Source organism: Oryx dammah, unplaced genomic scaffold, assembly GCF_014754425.2.
Source record: "Oryx dammah isolate SB20612 unplaced genomic scaffold, SCBI_Odam_1.1 HiC_scaffold_3, whole genome shotgun sequence".
In the NCBI taxonomy this organism is placed as follows: domain Eukaryota; kingdom Metazoa; phylum Chordata; class Mammalia; order Artiodactyla; family Bovidae; genus Oryx; species Oryx dammah.
Genome location: NW_024070187.1, coordinates 99,616,213 through 99,635,739, shown reverse-complemented (window position 1 = coordinate 99,635,739; position 19,527 = coordinate 99,616,213). Strand labels below are relative to the sequence as shown.

General features: G+C 40.2%; 1 protein-coding gene across 5 annotated transcripts in view; it reads right to left on the bottom strand.

The window, feature by feature from the left end:
• The window catches only part of ARHGAP24 (Rho GTPase activating protein 24), a 566,219-nt gene that overhangs the window by 49,725 nt on the left and 496,967 nt on the right, over nt 1-19,527 (bottom strand). The window contains exon 1 of one of the 5 annotated variants that reach the window (XM_040237264.1): nt 14,199-15,591. The exons of the other annotated variants lie outside the window; for them this stretch is intronic. Coding sequence (XP_040093198.1) covers nt 14,199-14,313 — 115 coding nt within the window. The 5' untranslated portion in view covers nt 14,314-15,591. Of the gene's footprint in view, nt 1-14,198; nt 15,592-19,527 lie in introns of those variants that run through there. 5 annotated transcript variants of the gene reach the window in all.

Below are 19,527 nucleotides of genomic sequence, written 5' to 3'. Positions count from 1 at the left end.
CTTTGTTCTAACTGCTGGGGCACAAGAGAATTCCCCTCTCTTCACTTCTGTTTTCTTTTTCTTTTTTAAATAAAAAGGCACCTTTTGTTTTCAATCAAGTGATGATGCCATGATTATAATTAAGGTGATAAACCATGAAAAGAGACACACAGAATTTTCACCCATATAAAATATTTTAGACAGTGTCTGCTCTTTAAAATCTTAAACTATTAATTTACTAGAAAGAAAAAAAATTGAATTATGAAGCTCTATGTTCCAAAAGTGAGGAGACAGGGTCATGGTGGTTTTTCCTAACAGGAATGAGTATCTGATTACATATTGTCTAGAATTAGCAGCACATGGGGGTAATAAAAATCAAAACCATTTTGACCAGTTTTATTCATTATTTTTAAATACTTACAAATGATGCATTTCTTTGTGCATGCATTTGGGGCTGAATATCCCCACTCTTAAATCTTGGTACCCCACTGATTAAGAAACAATGCCTCTAAAATATACTAATATGAGTTGGAACTTGGAAAAATAACCAACCAGTGAGAACAGAGGAAGAAAAGGAGCCAAAGCAAATATGATTCCAATGTTCCCAGATGGGATGAATATTACTGAAAGGTTTTAATGGCCTAATGAGTTTCATAAAAGGGGAAGAAAAATTAGCGGTGCATGTTGAAACTATGTAAGACTCCGGAATGTTTGGGGAATTATTTCAAAACCGTTAAGTTCAGGATTTAACAATAAGAACATATGCTTTACTTCTCTATCAGTAAAATAATTTATGTATGGATTCAGTAAAGTAAAACCATCACATTCCATGCAATAAACACTTGCTACCAAAGAGAATATTCTTAGCCTAGGCAGAAAGAAAAACACAACAAATGAAACTATTCTCCACCTGGTATCAAGTCTAGCACTAACAGATTCCTTTTAAGAAAAAGGGTTGAATGATCTGATATTAATATTTAAGTGCATATAAAACAATTGGAAATTAGCTGAGTTTGTAGACTTTACAACAAGAAGTTTCTCGATGATGGTACGTTAAACTTGGAATCACTGATCTCTGGGTTTTCTGTTACTTGAAGCAGTGTCCGATACTTTATGAAGTGGTGATAATGATTTGAAACTCTTTTAGTATTTTAATAACAAAGCTTAAAAATTGATTATGAATGAAGAACACTGACTCTTTCTCTATGGAGCTCTTTCATGCTTTCTTGCTTGGAATGTTTGGATTCTATCCCAAATTACGGAGATAGTCTTTCAGAGGCACTTATAAATTAAATTAAAAAAAATGTTAACATTAGGGAATAAATCTTCTCTATCTGATTTTTCACTTTTTTTTTTTGGACTGACACATTATTAATACATAAGGTATCTCCCTAAATCCAGCAGAAAATCTATTAAAGATGTTCTAGTTCAACCTCAATGTGTGCTACAAATGAGAACCAAACTTCCAAGATTTAGTTTTACACAGTAATGAAAAACAGTCAAGCATGCTTTTCTGATCAGGGTTCCTTTATTCCCCCAAAACTCAGGGAGGTGATAAAGGATACAGTAAGTTTTGCTTTAGATGGGTATTCTGGTTTTCTTTTTTCCTCCCTGTTACACATAGGCTTGCTTGTATGATAAGAATTTTCTTAAGTAGAGCAACAAACCAAAAGCCAAGAGCCCCCAACATTCGCTCATGCATTAAGTACCTAACATGCACTAAGCTGTTGACATGTATTCTCTTATTTCCTTAATAAATATACATGGTAGCTATATTATACCTGATGAAACTGAGAGAGATTTAAATACATAAGGTTAGTTATACAGCCAGAGAAGGCAATGGCAACCCACTCCAGTACTCTTGCCTGGAAAATCCCATGGATGAAAAAGCCTGGTAGGATGTAGTCCATGGGGTCACGAAGAGTTGGACTCGACTGAGCGACTTCACTTTCACTTTTCCCTTCATGCATTGAAGAAGGAAATGGCAACCCCCTCCAGTGTTCTTGCCTGGAGAATCCCAGGGATGCGGAGCCTGGTGGGCTGCCGTCTATGGGATCGCACAGAGTTGGACACGACTGAAGCGACTTAGCAGCAGCAGCAGCAGCAGTTACACAGGACCAAGTCGCAGAATGGAAATCCTTATCTAGACTTAGCCTTACCAATCTTTGCTTGGCTCTGAATACTTGTCCTCTTCCTCTTTATTTAACTCAATTATCATGTGTTCTCATTTTCTAGTAATTTAAAATATTAATAAATTCTAAAAGTGAAGAAAACAGCATATCTTTTCTGTGCTCTGAAAAATGGTAATAGCTAGGCTGTATTTATGTATGCCAGGCATGGGTACAAGCAGTTTATCTGCACTTCTGTTACTTAAAACTCACAGCATTCTATGAGGTAGGCACCACCATTTTACTAAGGAGGAGACTAAGCACAGAACAATTAAGTAACTTGCTGAATGTCACAAGGTAAAAGGTGGACCCAGGATTTGATCAAGGCTGTTGAATTTCAGAGCGACTCTGTGTGCATTATAAAATATTGCATAGTGGGCATAAAGGCTAAAAATTGAGTTACAGAGGAAGAGCCGACTCATCAGGAAAAGACCCTGATGCTTGAAAAGATTGAGGGCAGGAGGAGAAGGAGAGCAAGGATGAGATGGTTGGATGGCATCACTGAATCAATGGATATGAATTTGAACAAACTTTGGGAGATGGTGAAGAACAGGGAAGCCTGGAGTGTTGTAGTCCATGGGGTCACAAAGAGCTGGACATGACTTAGTGACTGATCAACAATAGAGGAAGTAACCTGCCTTTTACTAGTTTTCTGGCCTCAATACCTGTCATCATATTAAGGGTGGGGGAGTAGATTTCTGTTGAGAAAATGAAAATCTGGGGGAAAGGTGGAAGAAAGGAAAAGGAAAAATTCAGCATCCTGGCCAACAAAATGATTTCCTTAATATAAAGAGCTATACCTATTTAGCAACAGAATATGTAAAAGAGTTTTAGAATGTAGACAATATGTACACATGCTTAGAATAAAAACAGTAATTTTCTGCTGTTTATCCAGTCTTGCAAAGCATTAGGTAATGATTAGTTGTATACCCCCCAGTCTGTAGCATTGGAAATAGAATGTTCCAAAGGTCTCTGACTTACAAAGGTAGATGGTGAATCAACTTCTGTATAAGAATTTTTTGTTTTTGGTGTGGAAGCCAGGGAGAAATTGTGTGCTTAGTCACTCACTCATGTACGACTCTTTGCCGAGTCATGGACTGTAGCCTGCCAGGCCATTTGTCCATGGAGATTCTCCAGGCCAGAATACTGGAGTAGGTTGCCATGCCCTTCTCCAGGGGATCTGCTCAACCCAGGGATGGAACTCAAGTCTCCCTCATTGCAGGTGGATTCTTTACCATCTGAACCACCAAGGAAGCACAGGGGAAAGCTGGAGTTGCAGAAATAGAGAATGGAGCTGAGGGCACAGGGAGAGAGGGAAAGGGAAGGAGCAGTGGATGGAGAGATTGGGACTGACATAGATACACAACCACATCTAAAATAGATAGCTAGTGGGAACCTCGGAGAAGGCGATGGCACCCCACTCCAGTACCCTTGCCTGGAAAATCCCAGGGATGGAGGAGCCTGGTGGGCTGCAGTCCATGGGGTCGCTAAGAGTCGGACACAACTGAGTGACTTAACTTTCACTTTTCACTTTCATGCACTGGAGAAGGAAATGGCAACCCACTCCAGTGTTCTTGCCTGGAGAATCCCAGGGACGGCGGAGCCTGGTGGGCTGCCATCTATGGGGCTGCACAGAGTCAGACACGACAGAAGTGACTTAGCAGCAGCAGCAGTGGGAACTTGCTGTATAGCAAAGGGAGCTCAGCTCTGTACTCTGTGGAGACTTAGAGAGGTGAGACTGGGGGTAGGGTGGGAGGGAAGCTCAAGAGGGAGTGGATACATGTATACATATGGCTGATTCACTTCATTTATAGCAGAAACTAATACAGCATTGTAAAGCAATTATACTCCAATAAAAGAAGCTGCTTTAGCTAGAACTTCAACATTTAAACTTCAAATTTTAAAATTAACAACAACAAAAAAGCACAAAGGTCATGAGCTATCCCCAACTACCAGCATGAAGAAGAGGACACACTGTTTAGTAGATTATTAACAAGAATATTCCCTGTAGTGTGAGTCTTGCAGCAGTTCTAGATATGCCCATGTAAATTCTCAGAGAGGTTTCACATTCCCTAACAAAAGCATCCTTGGAATTTCTGGGTGACAACAGTACGTTATGCGTATTTCCCCCTGAAGTACATCGATGGTGTCATAAAGCATCATTCAGGACGTGACTTTCCACTAGACTGAGAAAGTAAATCACACAGGTGATTTTATTATATCTTTGGGAGGCTGTTTCAGCTGGAGGGAGACACAGAGATGAAAAAAAAATATGAAGAAAATCTAAATAGCTTCAGGATTTGTGAAGTTCTTCCTTTACATGTAAATGATATACTCCATAGCTAGAGGCAGCCTGTGGCATTACTGAATGTGATCAGAAAAGTATATTCAAATTCTACTTATTGCATAAATAAGTAAATAAAATACAAAGCCAAACATCTCTGGACTCTTCATGCTTTGTAATTATTCAGTTTATTCCTTGATTCTGAACTAAGTATAACACTGGCTCCATTTCATCACTTCCTGTCTTCTTGCTGATCTGTTATAATATGGCGTCTGACACCGTCATTTCACTAAAAGAGCTTTCAGAATAATTACCAATAACTATCTAGTTGCAAAATCATTGACAGATTTATTTTTTGTAGTACTTTATAGTTCACTCCCTTGAAAACCATCAATCTCACTCTTCTCACTGATACTTCTCACATCTTATGTAATTCTTGCCTTCCAGAACATTCTTTTCAGTCTCCTTCTTGATTATGAAATCTACTACATCCTTCTTATAAGTTTGCTGGTCCTCTGGATTCTATCCACAGCTTAGTTTTCACCTTATTTTACATAATTTCTTTGTTGGATTACACTCAATCTCACAGTGTAACAATTGTTCCCAGATTTGTATTTCAATCTGGGCCCCTCTTGCACTGGATTTCCAAGTGTCTATTAGACCCCTAAACATGAGTATCTCAAAACACTGGCAAACTCAAAATTTTTAAAACTATGTGGATTCTTTTTCTTCAAAACCTGTCATACTTCCTATAATCCTGATTTTGGTTCTCAGAACCAGTGATCCCCGCAAACATTTGAAGGGCCCTCTGAGAATGGACCTAGATGCACCTTCCTTCACAACCCTCATTTAATGGCCACATCGGTCCCTTCCAAACTCATTGCCATCAGATCCTCAATACTTCATAACTGACTTTTATAGAGCCAAGTTCCCAAGTCAGGCAAGTGTTGCCATAGTGATCGTCATAATATTTAAATCAGATCACGCCACTTTTTTTGTTTAATTTCTTCCAATGGTACCCACTGGCTAGCCAAGCTCCTTTTCATGAAATGTGTGTGTGCTCAGTCGTGTCCGACTCTTTGCAAACCCATGGGCTGAGGCTCAACAGGATCCTCTGTTAATGGGATTTTTCAGGCAAGAATACTGGAGTGGGCTGCCATTTCATCCTCCAGGGGGTCTTTCAGACCCAGGGATGGAACCTACATCTCCTGCGCTGGCAGGTGGATTCTTTGCCACTGAGTCACCTGGAAGCCCTTTCATGAAATACAGTCTCTGTAATCCAGTCTCTGCTGCTTCATCAACAATCCAATCAATAAGCATTTAGGTAGCACCCTTTCCATGCTGGGTGCTGGGCCATATTCACCCTCATTACTGCTGCTCCCTCAAAAACAACCTACTCAGTAACTATATTGAACTATTTGTTGTTTCCTAGGTGGGTTATGACTTATTATATCTTTGGGTGTCCTGGTACAACATAAGTCAAGAGTCAGCCTAGGAAAACTTATCCTGAAAAAGTCAACTCATATAATCTCCTGTGTTAAGTCCTTATAAACATTCCCTCATACCCAACCCAGTCACAGACTTGTTGTTTCTTTCTTTGATTTCTTAACATATCACTTTCTAATTATTTATTTAGATCCTTATCCACATTGGACTAGTTCCCTACCAGTCAAAAAAGGATTGTTTAAAAAATAAAAAAGGATTATACTTTCACAATTACTATAAGAAGACAATAGTCTACATTTATTAAAAATGATGCTTATACAGTTTATACTACTATTTATTTTATAAACTGAAAGGAAATTTGAGTAAATTTCTTAAGGTTCTGCAGACACAAGGACTGAACTGGGATTTGTGACAGATATGAAGGACTCCGAGGTTCATAGTTCATTCTATCATCGTGTCCTGGTATGAATGTTTGTGTCCCTTTCAAATTTCTATGTTGAAAATCTAATTCAATGAATGACTTTTGGAGGCAGGGCCTTTGAGAGGTGATTAGGTCATGAGTATCACTTCCCCTTGGTGGCTCAGATGGTAAAGAATCTGCCTGCAATGCAGGAGACCCAGGTTCAATCCCTGGATGGGGAAGATCCCCCGGAGAAGGGAATGACAACCCACTCCAGTATTCTTGCCTGGAGAATTCCGTGGACAGAGGAGCCTGGTGAGCTACAGTCCATGGGGTCACAAAGAGTCAGACATGACTGAGTTACTAACCCTTTCACCTTTCACCCTAGTGAAAAGTACTCATGAGTGGGATCAGCATTGGGTTGGCCAAAAAGTTAGCTTGACTTTTGACATAAGATTTTAAGAAAGACTTGAATGAACTTCTTGGCCAACCTAAACACCTTTATAAAAAGGGCCCCAGAGAGCTTTTTCTTTCTACTCCTTGAGAATGTAACAAGTAGACAGTCTGCAATCCAGAAGAGGGCGCTCATTGGAACCCAGTCATGCTGGCTTTATCTCAGTCTTTGAACCTTCAGAACAATAAGAAATAAATTTCTGTTGTTTAGAAGCCACCCAGGCTGTGGCATTTTGTTATAGCAGCTTGAATGGACTTAGGCACACTCTCTTGTTCTCTGGAACTCAATACCAAAGTGGATAAGGATTGAGTGTTCCATTAAACATCTGTGGAATTAATGTAGGCATTAAAACAAAATATTCACCCCCTCAATTAAAGGAAATAAATGAATAACTCCAAGGTAAAATGAAACTTATCAAGACTTCACAGGTTGTGGTACTGATTTCTACAAAAACTTGAAAACAAAAAAAGTCTTTGTTGATGAAAAAGGTATAAGTTAGCGAATTTCTTGGTCATTACATAAATTTTCTACTATCAACTATTTTTCAGAGTTCCCTGACCCTCTCATTCCATAGATTACCACCAAGTCATATAGAGAATTTGCTTTTACTTATATTTGTGCTTACTGCAACCCTGCTAGCAGAATAAGACTTGGTGTGACCAGGATTATAATAATTTTCAACTAAAAATTAACATATGCCCATGGTAAACGGACAAATCAAAATAAAAGACATAGTACAGAACTAAGAAGCAAAGTCAGCCAAGGCTTACTTTGGTCTCTCACCAGCAGTTTCCAAGTAGCCAACAAACCTTACATGAAAAGAAACCTTTGAATTCAAGAAGCTCAGAATCTATACAACAACCGATGAATTTGGTAAAAGCTTGACTCTCCTTGTCAGAAGGGGGAAGAAGGGAGAAAAATAAAGTCTTGAAATAATTAAGAAAGTGTAATAATGTGAAAATAGTGACCTGGTAGCATTGGTCTTAGACCAGCAGAATAATTAGCAGAATAATTAAACTCATCATTTACATCCAGGTACCAAGCCACAGAATATACATGCATTTTCTTATTTGACACTCACAGACATTCTCAAGGGCATCTCCCTTCTATAAACAGACTCAGAGATGCAAGGTTACCTACAGTCATACATACAGAAAGCAGTAGATCTGGGATATAAACACAGGCCTATATGATTCTAAAAGTCTTCCTTTTCTACTGGATTGTATTAATTCAATTCAGACATACATCCCCCCCCCCCACAGGAACACTGACCACTCTCTTAGGATCATGTAGTAGAAAATGTCTTTCCATAACTTCCAAAGATCAAATCTGATTTCACGTGGTTCATATGAATCATTGCCTTTCCACATGAACCCATAGTGAGTCTTCTTATTCATAAGCTCCTCAGAATTCACACATAATTTGTTATAGTGCTTTTTACAGATTAAACAATTACTTTTATTTATGCTTCCTTATCCTCAAGGAGGGTGTGAGCTCATAGGTTCCAGGCAGCCTGTTTTGTTTGCGTTCTCACCCCCAGAATCACTTGGTAGGTGATTCTGTAAAACTGTGATGTGCGAATTGATGAGCTATTAATACTTACAGCACCACTTAAAATTATATGGATTTAAATAGCAGCATTCTGTTGGACAAATCAGTTTCCAAAATGTGATTATAACTTCAAAATATACAACTAACTTAAAAATTATTGGTTGTATTCATTATTACTATAAAGATCTTCTATTCTGTTATTGCCTATGAACTAGTAGGTTATAATACTGTACATCACCATAAATAAATAAATCTTAAATCATGGATTGAAAAGACCTATCGCTGTTTTTAACTTTCAGAAGAAAAAACAAGTACATATATAATATATACGTCAACACACACATACACATATATATGTATACACACACATATACATATATCTTATCACAAATGTGTTTAACAGCACTTGAAGATAGATATGAAGATAAAGTGGCCTGATGGCAGCATGTAAGACATGTAAGGGAGGACTTCCCTGGTGGTACAGTAGATAAGAATCCACCTACCAATGCTGGAGATATGAGTTCGATCCCTGGTCCGGGAAGATTCCATATGCTACTGAGCAACAAAGCCCGTGTGCCCCAACTATTGAGCCTGTGCTCTAGAGCCAGGAAGCTGCTACTACTAAGCCCACATGCCACAACTACTGAAGCCTGAGCCCTAAAGCCTGTGCTTTGAAACAAGAGAGGCCACCACAGTGAGAAGTCCATGCACCACAACTAGAGAGCAGCCTCCACTCCCTACAACTGGAGAAAAGGCCATGCAGCAACGAAGATTCAGTGCAATCAAAAATAAATAAATTTAAAACAGTAGATATAAGGGCTACAGAGTAAAGAATACAAGAGGTGAACAGAGACAGCCTGATGAAGAAGTGAGAGCCAACAATGACTTGAAGAAAGTGTGGACAGACTTCCGAGGAGGGACAATGGACAGAAGCAAAGCAGTAGGAGAGGTTCAGGGAGGAAAGTGGAGCCTGTCTGGGGAAGTGGGAACAGTTGCAATTGCTTAGAAGGCCTTGATAATTACATGAAATAGTCAGGACAACCTCCTGGGAGCAACAGGAACTCATAAAACATTTCTGAGCTGTGGAACACTGCATAACAGTACTGTTTCAGGAATGTCAGTTGGATGACCCCTAGCAAACTAACTGTATGAAACATATGAACAATATTGAGGGTAAAAAGAGGTGAGAATGGATGCTGTCTTGAAGAGCCACTTTTAAGGTTAAAATCAGTTTTGTGCTTCTACGATGCTTGTTCCTTGGAAGAAAAGCTATGACAAACCTAGACAGCATATTAAAAAGCAGAGACATCACTTTGCTAACAAAGGTCCATATAGTCAAAGCTATGATATTTCCAGTAGTCAGTCAGGTATGGTATGGATGTGAGAGTTGGGCCATAAAGAAGACTGAGAACTGAAGAACTGATGCTTTCAAACTGTGGTGCTGGAGAAGATGCTTGAGAGTTGCTTGGACTGCAAGACCAAACCAGTCAATCCTAAAGGAAATAATACTGAATATTCATTGGAAGGACTTGTGCTGAAGTTGAAGTTACAACACTTTGGCCACCTGATGTGAAAAGCTGACTCATTGGGAAAGACCCTGATGCTGGGAAAGATTGAGGGCAAGTGGAGAAGATGACAACAGAGGACAAGATGGTTGGGTGGCATCACTGACTCAAGGAACATGAGTTTGAGCAAACTCTGGGAGATGGTGAAGGACAGGGAAGCCTGGCATGCTGTAGTCCACGGGGTGGCAGAGTCAGACTCAACTTAGCAACTGAACCACAACAACAATTTACAATAGCCAATACATGGAAGCAACCTAGATGACCATTACTAGATAAATGGGGATAAAGAAGAGGTGGTGCACATATATTAATACAATGAAATATTATTCAGCCATAAAAAGGAAGAATCAGAGTCAGTTCTAGTGAGATGGATGAACTTAGAGTCTGTTATACCAATGAAGTAAGTTGAAAAGAGAAAAATATCATATATTAATGCATATATATGGAATCTAGAAAAATGGTATTGATGAACCTATTTGTAAGGCAGCAATAGAGACGCAGACATATGGACACAACAGGATACAGAGAGTGTGAAATGAACTGAGAGAGAAGCATTGAAACATACACCACAATATGTAAAACAGACAGCCAGTGGGAATTTGCTACATGACCCAGGGAGCTCAGTCTGGTGCTCTGTGACACCCTAGCAGGGTGGGACAGGGTGGGAGGTTGGAGGGAGGTTCAAGAGGAGGGGATATATATAAATACATATGGATGATTCATGTTGATGAATCAGAGGACAACACTAAAACCAACACAACATTGTAAGGCAGTTATCCTGCAATGAAAAATAAATACATTTTTTAAAAGTCAGTTGTGTGCTTGAAACAACAAAGGCAAAAACAACCAAGGTGATGGAAATAGAAATGAAGCTGAAAGTATAGAAAGAAGGAAAAAGCAATATGTTGCTGTTAAGTTGCTAAGTTGTGTCCAACTCTTTGTGACCCCACAAACTGCAGCCCTCCAGGTGCCTCTGTCCATGGAATTTTCCAGGTAAGAATACTGGAGTGAGTTACCATCTCCTTCTTCAGGAGATCTTCCCAATCCAGGGATCTCTTTCATCTCCTACATTGGCAGATGGATTCTTTACCACTACTAGTACTACCTGGGAAGCCCACAGAAGCAATATTGCATGACCACTAAATAGTTATTGGAGATGGAAATGGCAATCCACTCCAGTATTCCTCCCTGGGAAATTTCATTGACAGAGAAGCCTGGTGGGCTACACTTCATGGGGTTGCAAAGAACTGGACATGATTTAGATACTAAACAGCAATAACTAAATGGCTATGGTATGTGTCGGGGGAACAACTGGGGAATTAATGATGACTTATCTCCAAGAAGAGAGCAACTCGAGAAAAAGACAAGATAAAGTTAGGGCTTCAAATTGTACTTTAGTATGTCCTGTGATCACAACAATTGTAAACCAGCCAGCCTTTTCTGACTAGAAATTTCACTGATATCAGGACCCAAAATGTTACGCACCCCCAGGTAATCAAAAGATCAGTTATGCTCTGTATATTCAATATTAGTCTTAATGGAGGTAAAAAAAATAAAGTTTCAAATAGCAAAAAATACATTCTAACCTTTATCTCAGCAGAACATAAATCCAGCAAAGCACCACTCTCCCCAGCTTCCTGCCCGATAGATGGTTTACATTCCCTCGATTTTTAAAACCACTGGGAAAGTGTGTTCTGAGAGCCTTGTGTGTGTGTGTGGGTGTGTGTGCGTGTGTGCACGTGTGCTCAGTCGCTCAGTTGTGTCCAAGTCTATGTGACCCTGCGGATTGTCCCCCACCAGCCTCCTCTGTCCATGAGGATTCTCCAGGCAAGAATACTGGAGTGGGTTGCCATATCCTCCTCCAGGGGATCTTCCTGACCCAGGAATGGAACCCATGTCTTCTGCGTTGGCAGGCAGATTCTTTACCACTGTACCACCTGGGGAGACCCTTATTAGTACCTAAAGAAAGAAACAGAGATGGAAAGAACAGTAAAGGACAGAAGAGCTCTGAAAGAGAAAGGATGGCTGAGCAGTGAGTTCCACTGGCTCAGTACAGAAGCTACAATCCCCCCAGACCTCTGGAAACTTCAGTCCAACTCCCCTCTGCATTCTGAAAGCCTTTCCATTCTGTCAGCCTAGCCAGGACAACAGAAAGAATATGTTTAAAATATGGATCAGGAAAAGCAGACATGTCACAATTTTTCACTTCTGGATGCTTTCCCATGATTCCTGAAAGGATTTCAGGGGTTGCTTTCTAAGAGGCTTGAGAGAGGAACTCCGAAATCCCCATCCACTTCTAGAACTCCCAGAGTACCCAGGATGACACAAAGAACAAAATGACACTCTTTCCTTAAGGTAGTGTGGCTTGGGAACGTGGGATTGAAAGAAAAGTTCATTCTTTTCAATGCAGGACCTTGAATTAAGATCTAACTCTCTGCTGGACACTGCTGCTGAAGGGCCTGGCTAGTGCAGCACAGAAACAGTCTCACAGCCACAGCCTGGCACTTTTTTCCCCAAAGCCTCACTGCCTAACTGGCTGAGCAGTGACCTGGGAGAGGCTGGTATGCACGGCTCAGCAGAAGGGGAGAGGGAACTTAAAAAATAGCTGAACGCTTCTGGTACCTCTCCTCTGACAGTGACCAGAATGCACCTTTGTCAATTAAAAATCTGTTAATCCTTGACTCAAATGCTGAACATTCCTCAGATTACTAAGACTTCGTAGAGGCAAGGACAATCATTTAAAAATAGCCCACGGGAGATGATAAATGGACCACATTCCCACTCTGTGGCTGCCCTTTGCTAGCCTGCCCTTTTTTTTTTTTTTTTTTTTTTTTGCAGCACTGCCTTCCCTTGCTGATATTTCAGGAGAGAGGGAAGGGGGCATAATGAATAGCAGGGCTAACCAGGATTCTTGGAGAAGTGCTATAGCTCATGACAAGACAGAAAGTGCAAAACATAAAAAACACTTTGTGTTTCAAAGATAAAGTAATTGCTCCCCAGAACATTCCATGTTACAAATGAGCAGCGATAACCTGGAAATTAGACCTTCTCTCCTTGTTTGGACAAACCCAATTTAGTTGCTGATGGGTGGAGGGACCAGAAGAGGGGATGTCCTTGAAGCAATGAATTCCTAGCTTTTTTCAGTTTCATTGTCAATTTCTCTATCAATGATGCAATCTTACAGTAACCACCAGATCTCTAGAGATCTGTAAAATATGAGACGTATCTCTCATTTAATTGCCTTTGTGGGATGAGAGAGCAATATAAATTAACACCCAATTCCTTGCTTATAATATATGATAATGATTACAACCAGATATTAACTGCTCTAAGGAAAAGATTCAGAAGGAATGAGGTTTAGTTTTTAAAAGTTACCACTATATCCTGCTTTAAATATAGCTTTTTTCTTCTATTTTGTGTTAATTACTAGATAAAGAATGTTAATCAATGGGCAAATCAAAGAAAAAACGGGAGAAGGAACAACATTAGATGTTACTCAAATCAGCTCCTGATTAAGTTATTAACTTCGTGTACATGACTTTAAAATTATAATAACCTAGTTCCAAGTTAAATAATAATTTGATTTAATCACTCCCATTTTTAAGTCAAAGGAAATTTTACAATATTTTGATACATAAACATTTTCTAGAAATATTCTTTATATATATTTTGTACCCTCTAACTCCCCCTACACAAGTCATTTCGGAAACAGTTTCTTTTACTGATCATAAACTTATATTTTCCCACTCCTTGTTCCTAATCGTTTATATCTGTGCCCTCTCCCAATGCCACCTTCTGATATATTTGGAAAGTCAAGGTGACCCCTATTTCTAATCAGTGTTAATCAATATGATTGAAAGCCTCCTGAAAAAGTCACTACAGAGAGTGATTACTAAAATTTTCTCATTAGGGAATGTGAGGCAAGGGCAGGCAGACAGAATCAAAATGATCTGATGGGAGCACAGGACAGGGACTTCACAGGGACTCTTCTCAAGGGGGAACAACAGGGCTGCTGGGTGTGGGTCTGGGAACAGCCCAAGGCAGCCTTGGGCCCTCCCCTCAGCATGGTGGGGCGAGCTTGCTTGGTCTCCGGCTGTCAAGGTGATCCCATAGGACCACCGTTCTTTAAGCCCCGCCCACCCGGCCCATTCACAGACAGTAACAAACAAATCAATAGGCGCCTCCAGACATAAGTGCAGACAAGCAAAACCACCTATAAACCACTCTAGTGCAGTTTTAAACTCTTGGTTTCCAAACTCCCATTTTATCTGAGCATAAACTGACCTTAAAGCATCAGAAAATATCTGATCCTTTTTTTTTTTTTAAGGACATGAACATATTATCTACCTACCTTTCCGAAAACTAAAACACCGTTTGATTCTTCGGTATGTAGTTTTAGGAATGAAAGGAGCAGACGCCAAGGCACCCGAGGGGCGCTCCCCAGTATTTCGGTCTTCAGGCATCATACAGGCCCAAAGTTCTGAACCCGGTTCAGGCTTCCTTTAAAACCTGCCTCTGGGCGATCTCAGGACCCCATAGCCACTCCGCCTCATGTTTGTTAGGCTTGAAGCTCGGTTTCCTAGAACTTGAAGATTTTGATCAGCCAGGTCCTGAATGGGGGATAAGTTACCCCCTCTCATTTCCTTCTTTTTTGGCCCCCCTCAAAATAATAATAATAATTTCCTTTTCTCTTGCCTAATCCCGAGAGTTCTGGAGGCTGTTTCTTTTTAAAGTTTCTGCAGACATTCCAAAATGTCACAGCAAAAAGAACCACAGCAAGCAAGCTGCACCTTCCATTCAGACAGCAGGATTAATTTTTTTAATTTTTTAATTGAGAACTGGCTTCTCAGCTGGAATTGTGGGGGGGTACTGAGGTTCCTCTGGAAAGGTCAGCAAATAGCCGTGAGCCGGGGGCAAGAGGAACAATGACCACAAGGCCCCTGAGGGATATACTTCAGGACCGTCCTTGCCGGCTCCTTTCATCTGAGCAAAAGGGGAGGCTGCTAATGGCACCTTCTCCAGAAGGCATTTCGATGCATGAGAGATTCTTTTCAAAGAACTCCCTTGGTCCTTTTACAGCACCCCTCAGCCTTTGATGCTCTCGGCGCGCTTCTCCCTTCTGTCTTTAAACTCCCGGAGCTCTCCAGGGAACTGCCACGTCAGAACAGTCGAGTGCCCAATTCCAGGAAGGCTCCTCGGAGGATCCCTGTTGGAGGCAGCTGCTCAGGGAGCTCTTCCTCCCCCTCGTCCCGCTCCTGGTTCCCTTTTCTCAGTGAGAGCTGGGCGGGAGCTGGCAGGGCTGCAGCCGCCGTGACCGCGCCGTGGCTGAGGCTGCCTTCAGTGCCCGTGGTCACATGCAGCAGGTGCAGTCACAACAGTGGGAGGGGGAGGAGGGGATGCCACGCGGCTGTGTGAACCCCTGGCTTCTCCCTCTGACTTTGCCGCTGCCTCCCCTGGCGGCTCTGTTCCTCTACATACCTTTACAGCTGGCTGCCTCAGCCCCAAACCATCCCCATGGGGGGTCAACTTTTTGACCCTTCCTTTCTGCATTTATTCCGTTCCTACACAGGATATTTTTTCCCAGGTACTTTGCCACTGAATCTATTTGTGAGTGCTGATCTCAATGTGCATATCATTAAAACCTATGGGTGTAGGGACTTCCCTGGCGGTACAGTGGTTGAGACTCACCTTTCAACCTAGGGGGTTTGGGTCCCATCCCTGGGCAGCGAACTAGGATCCCACATGCCTTGTGGCCAAAAAAACACAGAAGGTAAATAACAGAAGCAATATGGTAACAAAGCCAATGAAGACTTTAAAAATGGTCCACATCAAAAAAAAAAAAAATCTTTTTAAAAAGCAAAAAATATGTGTGTGTTTATATACATGTGTGTGTTTATATACATGTGTGTGTGAAACAGAAAAATATTCAAAACGTAGCAACAAGGAATCTGCAAGTATAACCACAAAACAAGTTAACTTCTTTACATATATATATTTATTTCTAACTAAAACGTGTTCTTATGTGTGTTTATACATTTATATATTTATTTCTCTGGCTGTAGTTTGAAAATTGATCCTGTTTTTATATTTTCCCCAGCTCTTGCATGCACCCACAGCGCCCCAGCCCCCACCTCTACCAAACCCCTTGGTCCTAGTCACTGAACAATTGACTGGCTAGGTTAATCATTCAACCACCTGGCTGTTCCATGAGCAGATTTGGAATGCTAGTGCTTCAACCCCAAATGACCCCTCAGGCCTCTGGGTGCCTTCTGAGCCTTTCAGCAAGAGTGTTAAAAAAGCTGTGAGGAATACTACACAAAGGTCCTCCCTTGAGAAACTTCATTATCATTACTCTGATGAGCATGCCTAGATAGGAAAACTTCTGTTGGAAATCATTATTATTTCTGTCCCATGGTTCAAACATTGTTTTTGTTTTCTCTGTCACAGCAGGATGCTAGGAAAATAAGGAACCGTGACGTATAGAACTCTGTCCACCAAGACAGTGGCAGTGCTGGAGGGAGGCACCTTGGTGCCTGAAAGCATCCCTCCTCTGAGCCTTGGTATGGAGGGAACACACGTAATCACAGGACTTTGGAGTTGGACTGAATCTTAGTCGAAACATTTTTCTCTAGTATTATTTCACAAGTATGGAAACTAGAGGTGGAAGTAACACCACTTATGGGAAATCACACAGTGGTCTGTGTCAGAGGCAGGACCACAGAGCTTCTTAATTAACCCCTGCTTGCCCACACACTAGTTATTCATCATGAGGATTACATTCAGTATTTTTACTGCCTTGATACATCTCTGACTCAAGGCTTTTCGTAAGGAGACAGAAATATACAGGAAGAATCCCTTTTAGTTAGTAGCTAAAATTAGGCTCTGCATTCAGGTCTAATGAACAACTAATGGAATTCTCTCTCCCCAGATCCCAGGCTGGGTACCTCCATATACACTGCCTCAAAAACAGTGAAAAAGGAACCCAGAGAAAAAAGACAAAAACAACAAGACAAAAACAAAACCCTAAAGTTTTCCAAAGTTAAATATATGTTTTGACATCCCAACTTTTGAATTTGACTTTTAAGCAGATACCATGTACTTCTCAGTGAGCAATATGAAAAGGGAAGCAACTGTTTATGAGGGGAAGCTAATCAGGTAACAGAAAGTGGAGGTATCTAGATTCAATATTGAACTAGGTTATCAGGTTTGGTTGTTAAGAGAGGATGTCTCCTTTTTGCATTTCCACTGGTTTCTTTCCTTCATCTCAGTATTCATCATAAGTTTGTTGTATTTCATAGGAAGAAACACCAGAGTCCTATATTTTATGATTTTCACTTAGTTTTTGATTTCTAAATATTGAAAAGCAAGGCAACTTCCTCAGGTGTTGCCTATATTTTAACTAAAAGTCCAATATAAAAACCATAAAGAAGAAATATTTTACATGTAAAAACAACCTGAACAAGGTAAGCTCCAGTGCCTCATGAAAAACTGTAATTGTTTAAAAACACAGGCTGTCAAACTGCAGTTGTAGACACTGAATTGTCATAATTGCTTTTCATTGGAGAATACATTTCCCTTTCCTATTTCATCATAAAATCCAAGATTATTAATCCCACATAAATACCTGTTGGCTTCCAATCTCCTTCCCACTGCTCAAAGATTGTTGCTGTCATTGATTAAATGGCATCCGTAAAGACTTTTGGAAGGCGACTTTTCACCCTGATTTATCATAGTCTATGTAGTACCTTTGGATACATCTTCAATGTATTTATTGCAAAGAAGACATTTCGTTGTCTATAATTGCAGTTCCCCCATCCAAGCCCTAAGCAATTAGTAATCTACTTTCTGTCTCTATAGTTTTCTCTGTCCTGTACTTTCATATAAATAGGACTACAGTTCGGCAGTAAAGATTTGGCCTGTAATGCAGGAAACGCAAGAGATATAAGTTTGATACCCAGGTTGAGAAGCTCCCCTGGAGAAAGGCATGGCAACCCACTCTAGTATTCTTGCCTGGAAAATTTCACGGACAGAGAAGCCTGCTGGGCTGTGGTCCATAGTGTTGCAAAGAGTTGGACATGACTAAATCAACTAAGCATGCACGCACATACACATACAGTTCCTTCTGACTGGCTTCTTCCACCTGGCACGTTTTCAAGGTTCAATTGCACCTCATTTTTTCTATGGTTGACTAATCCATTGTATGAACATACCACTTTCTGTTTATCCATTAGTGCATTTCCACTTTTTGGCATTTAGGAATAATGCTGCTATAAATATTGATGTACAAGCTTCCCAGGTGGCACAATGATAAAAAATCTGCCTGCCAATGCCTGAGACACAGGAGATTTAGGTTTGATCCCTGGGTCAGGAAGATCTCTTGGAGTAGGAAATGGCAACCCACTCTAGAATTCTTGCCTAGAAAATCCCATGGACAGAGGAGCCTAGTAAGAATCAGACACCACTGAATGACTGAGTACACCAATATTGATGTACAATTTTCCGTGTGGACATACATTTTCATTTCTTTTGGGTATATACCTAAGATTACAAATGTTGGGCCATATGTTAACTCTATGTTTAATCATTTGAGAAACTGCCCAAGTTTTCCAAAACAGCTACATTTTAAATTCCCAACAGGAATATAGGGAGGTTTCAATTTCTCCACATCCTCACCAATACTTGTTATTATTGAACTTACTGATTCCAGCAATCCTACCGTGTATGAAACAATATCTCATTGTGCTTTTGATTTTTATTTCCTTGATGACTAATAATGCTGTGCATCTTTTCATGTGCTTATTTGGATATTTGGATATTTTCCTTGCAGAAATGTTTATTCAGATTCTTTGCCCAATTTTAAATTAATTCTAATTGAGTCAAAATTTTGATTTGTCTTTAGTTTTGAGTTGTAAGAGTTATATATATATTCTAGATACAAGAGCAAAATCAGATTTATGATCTGGAAATACTTCCTCCCATTCTATGGGTTGTCTTTTCACTTACTTGATGGCATTAATTCAGATTTTTTGAAGGACTCAACTATACTCATTCTACTTATCACACTTTTAAACGCTCTTGTTTTTTATGTACTGAATAATATACTATCAATAAAACAGGGACTTGTAATTGTGGGCTTCCCAGGTGGTGCTAGTGGCAAAGAACATGCTTGTGAATGCAGGAGATATAAGAGACGCTGGTTTGATTCCTGGGTTGGGAAGACCCCCTGGAGGAGGGCATGGCAATCCACTCTGGTATTCTTGCCTAGAAAATTCCGTGGACAGAGGACCGTGGTGGGCAATAGTCCATACGGTCACAAAGAGTCGGACATGATTGAAGAGACTTGGCACATGGTCCCACAGTAAAAATAACAGATCACACTATTGTGCAATAAAGCAGGAAGCTCACTAGTCTGAAGACACAAGGTTTCTTCCTACTTATATTACTCATGATATGACACTTGAAAGTCATTGCTTCTCTCTGGGTCTTAATGATCTAATCTACAAAATGTGAGATTGAACTAATGGAGTGATTTTAAAATATTCTTAATCAGTGAAAAACTCAACTTATTTTCAAGGAAGTACTAAGTAGAACCCCTATATATATATATATATCAACTAATGGAATGATTTTAAAATATTCTTAATCAGTGAAAAACTCAACTTATTTTCAAGGAAGTACTA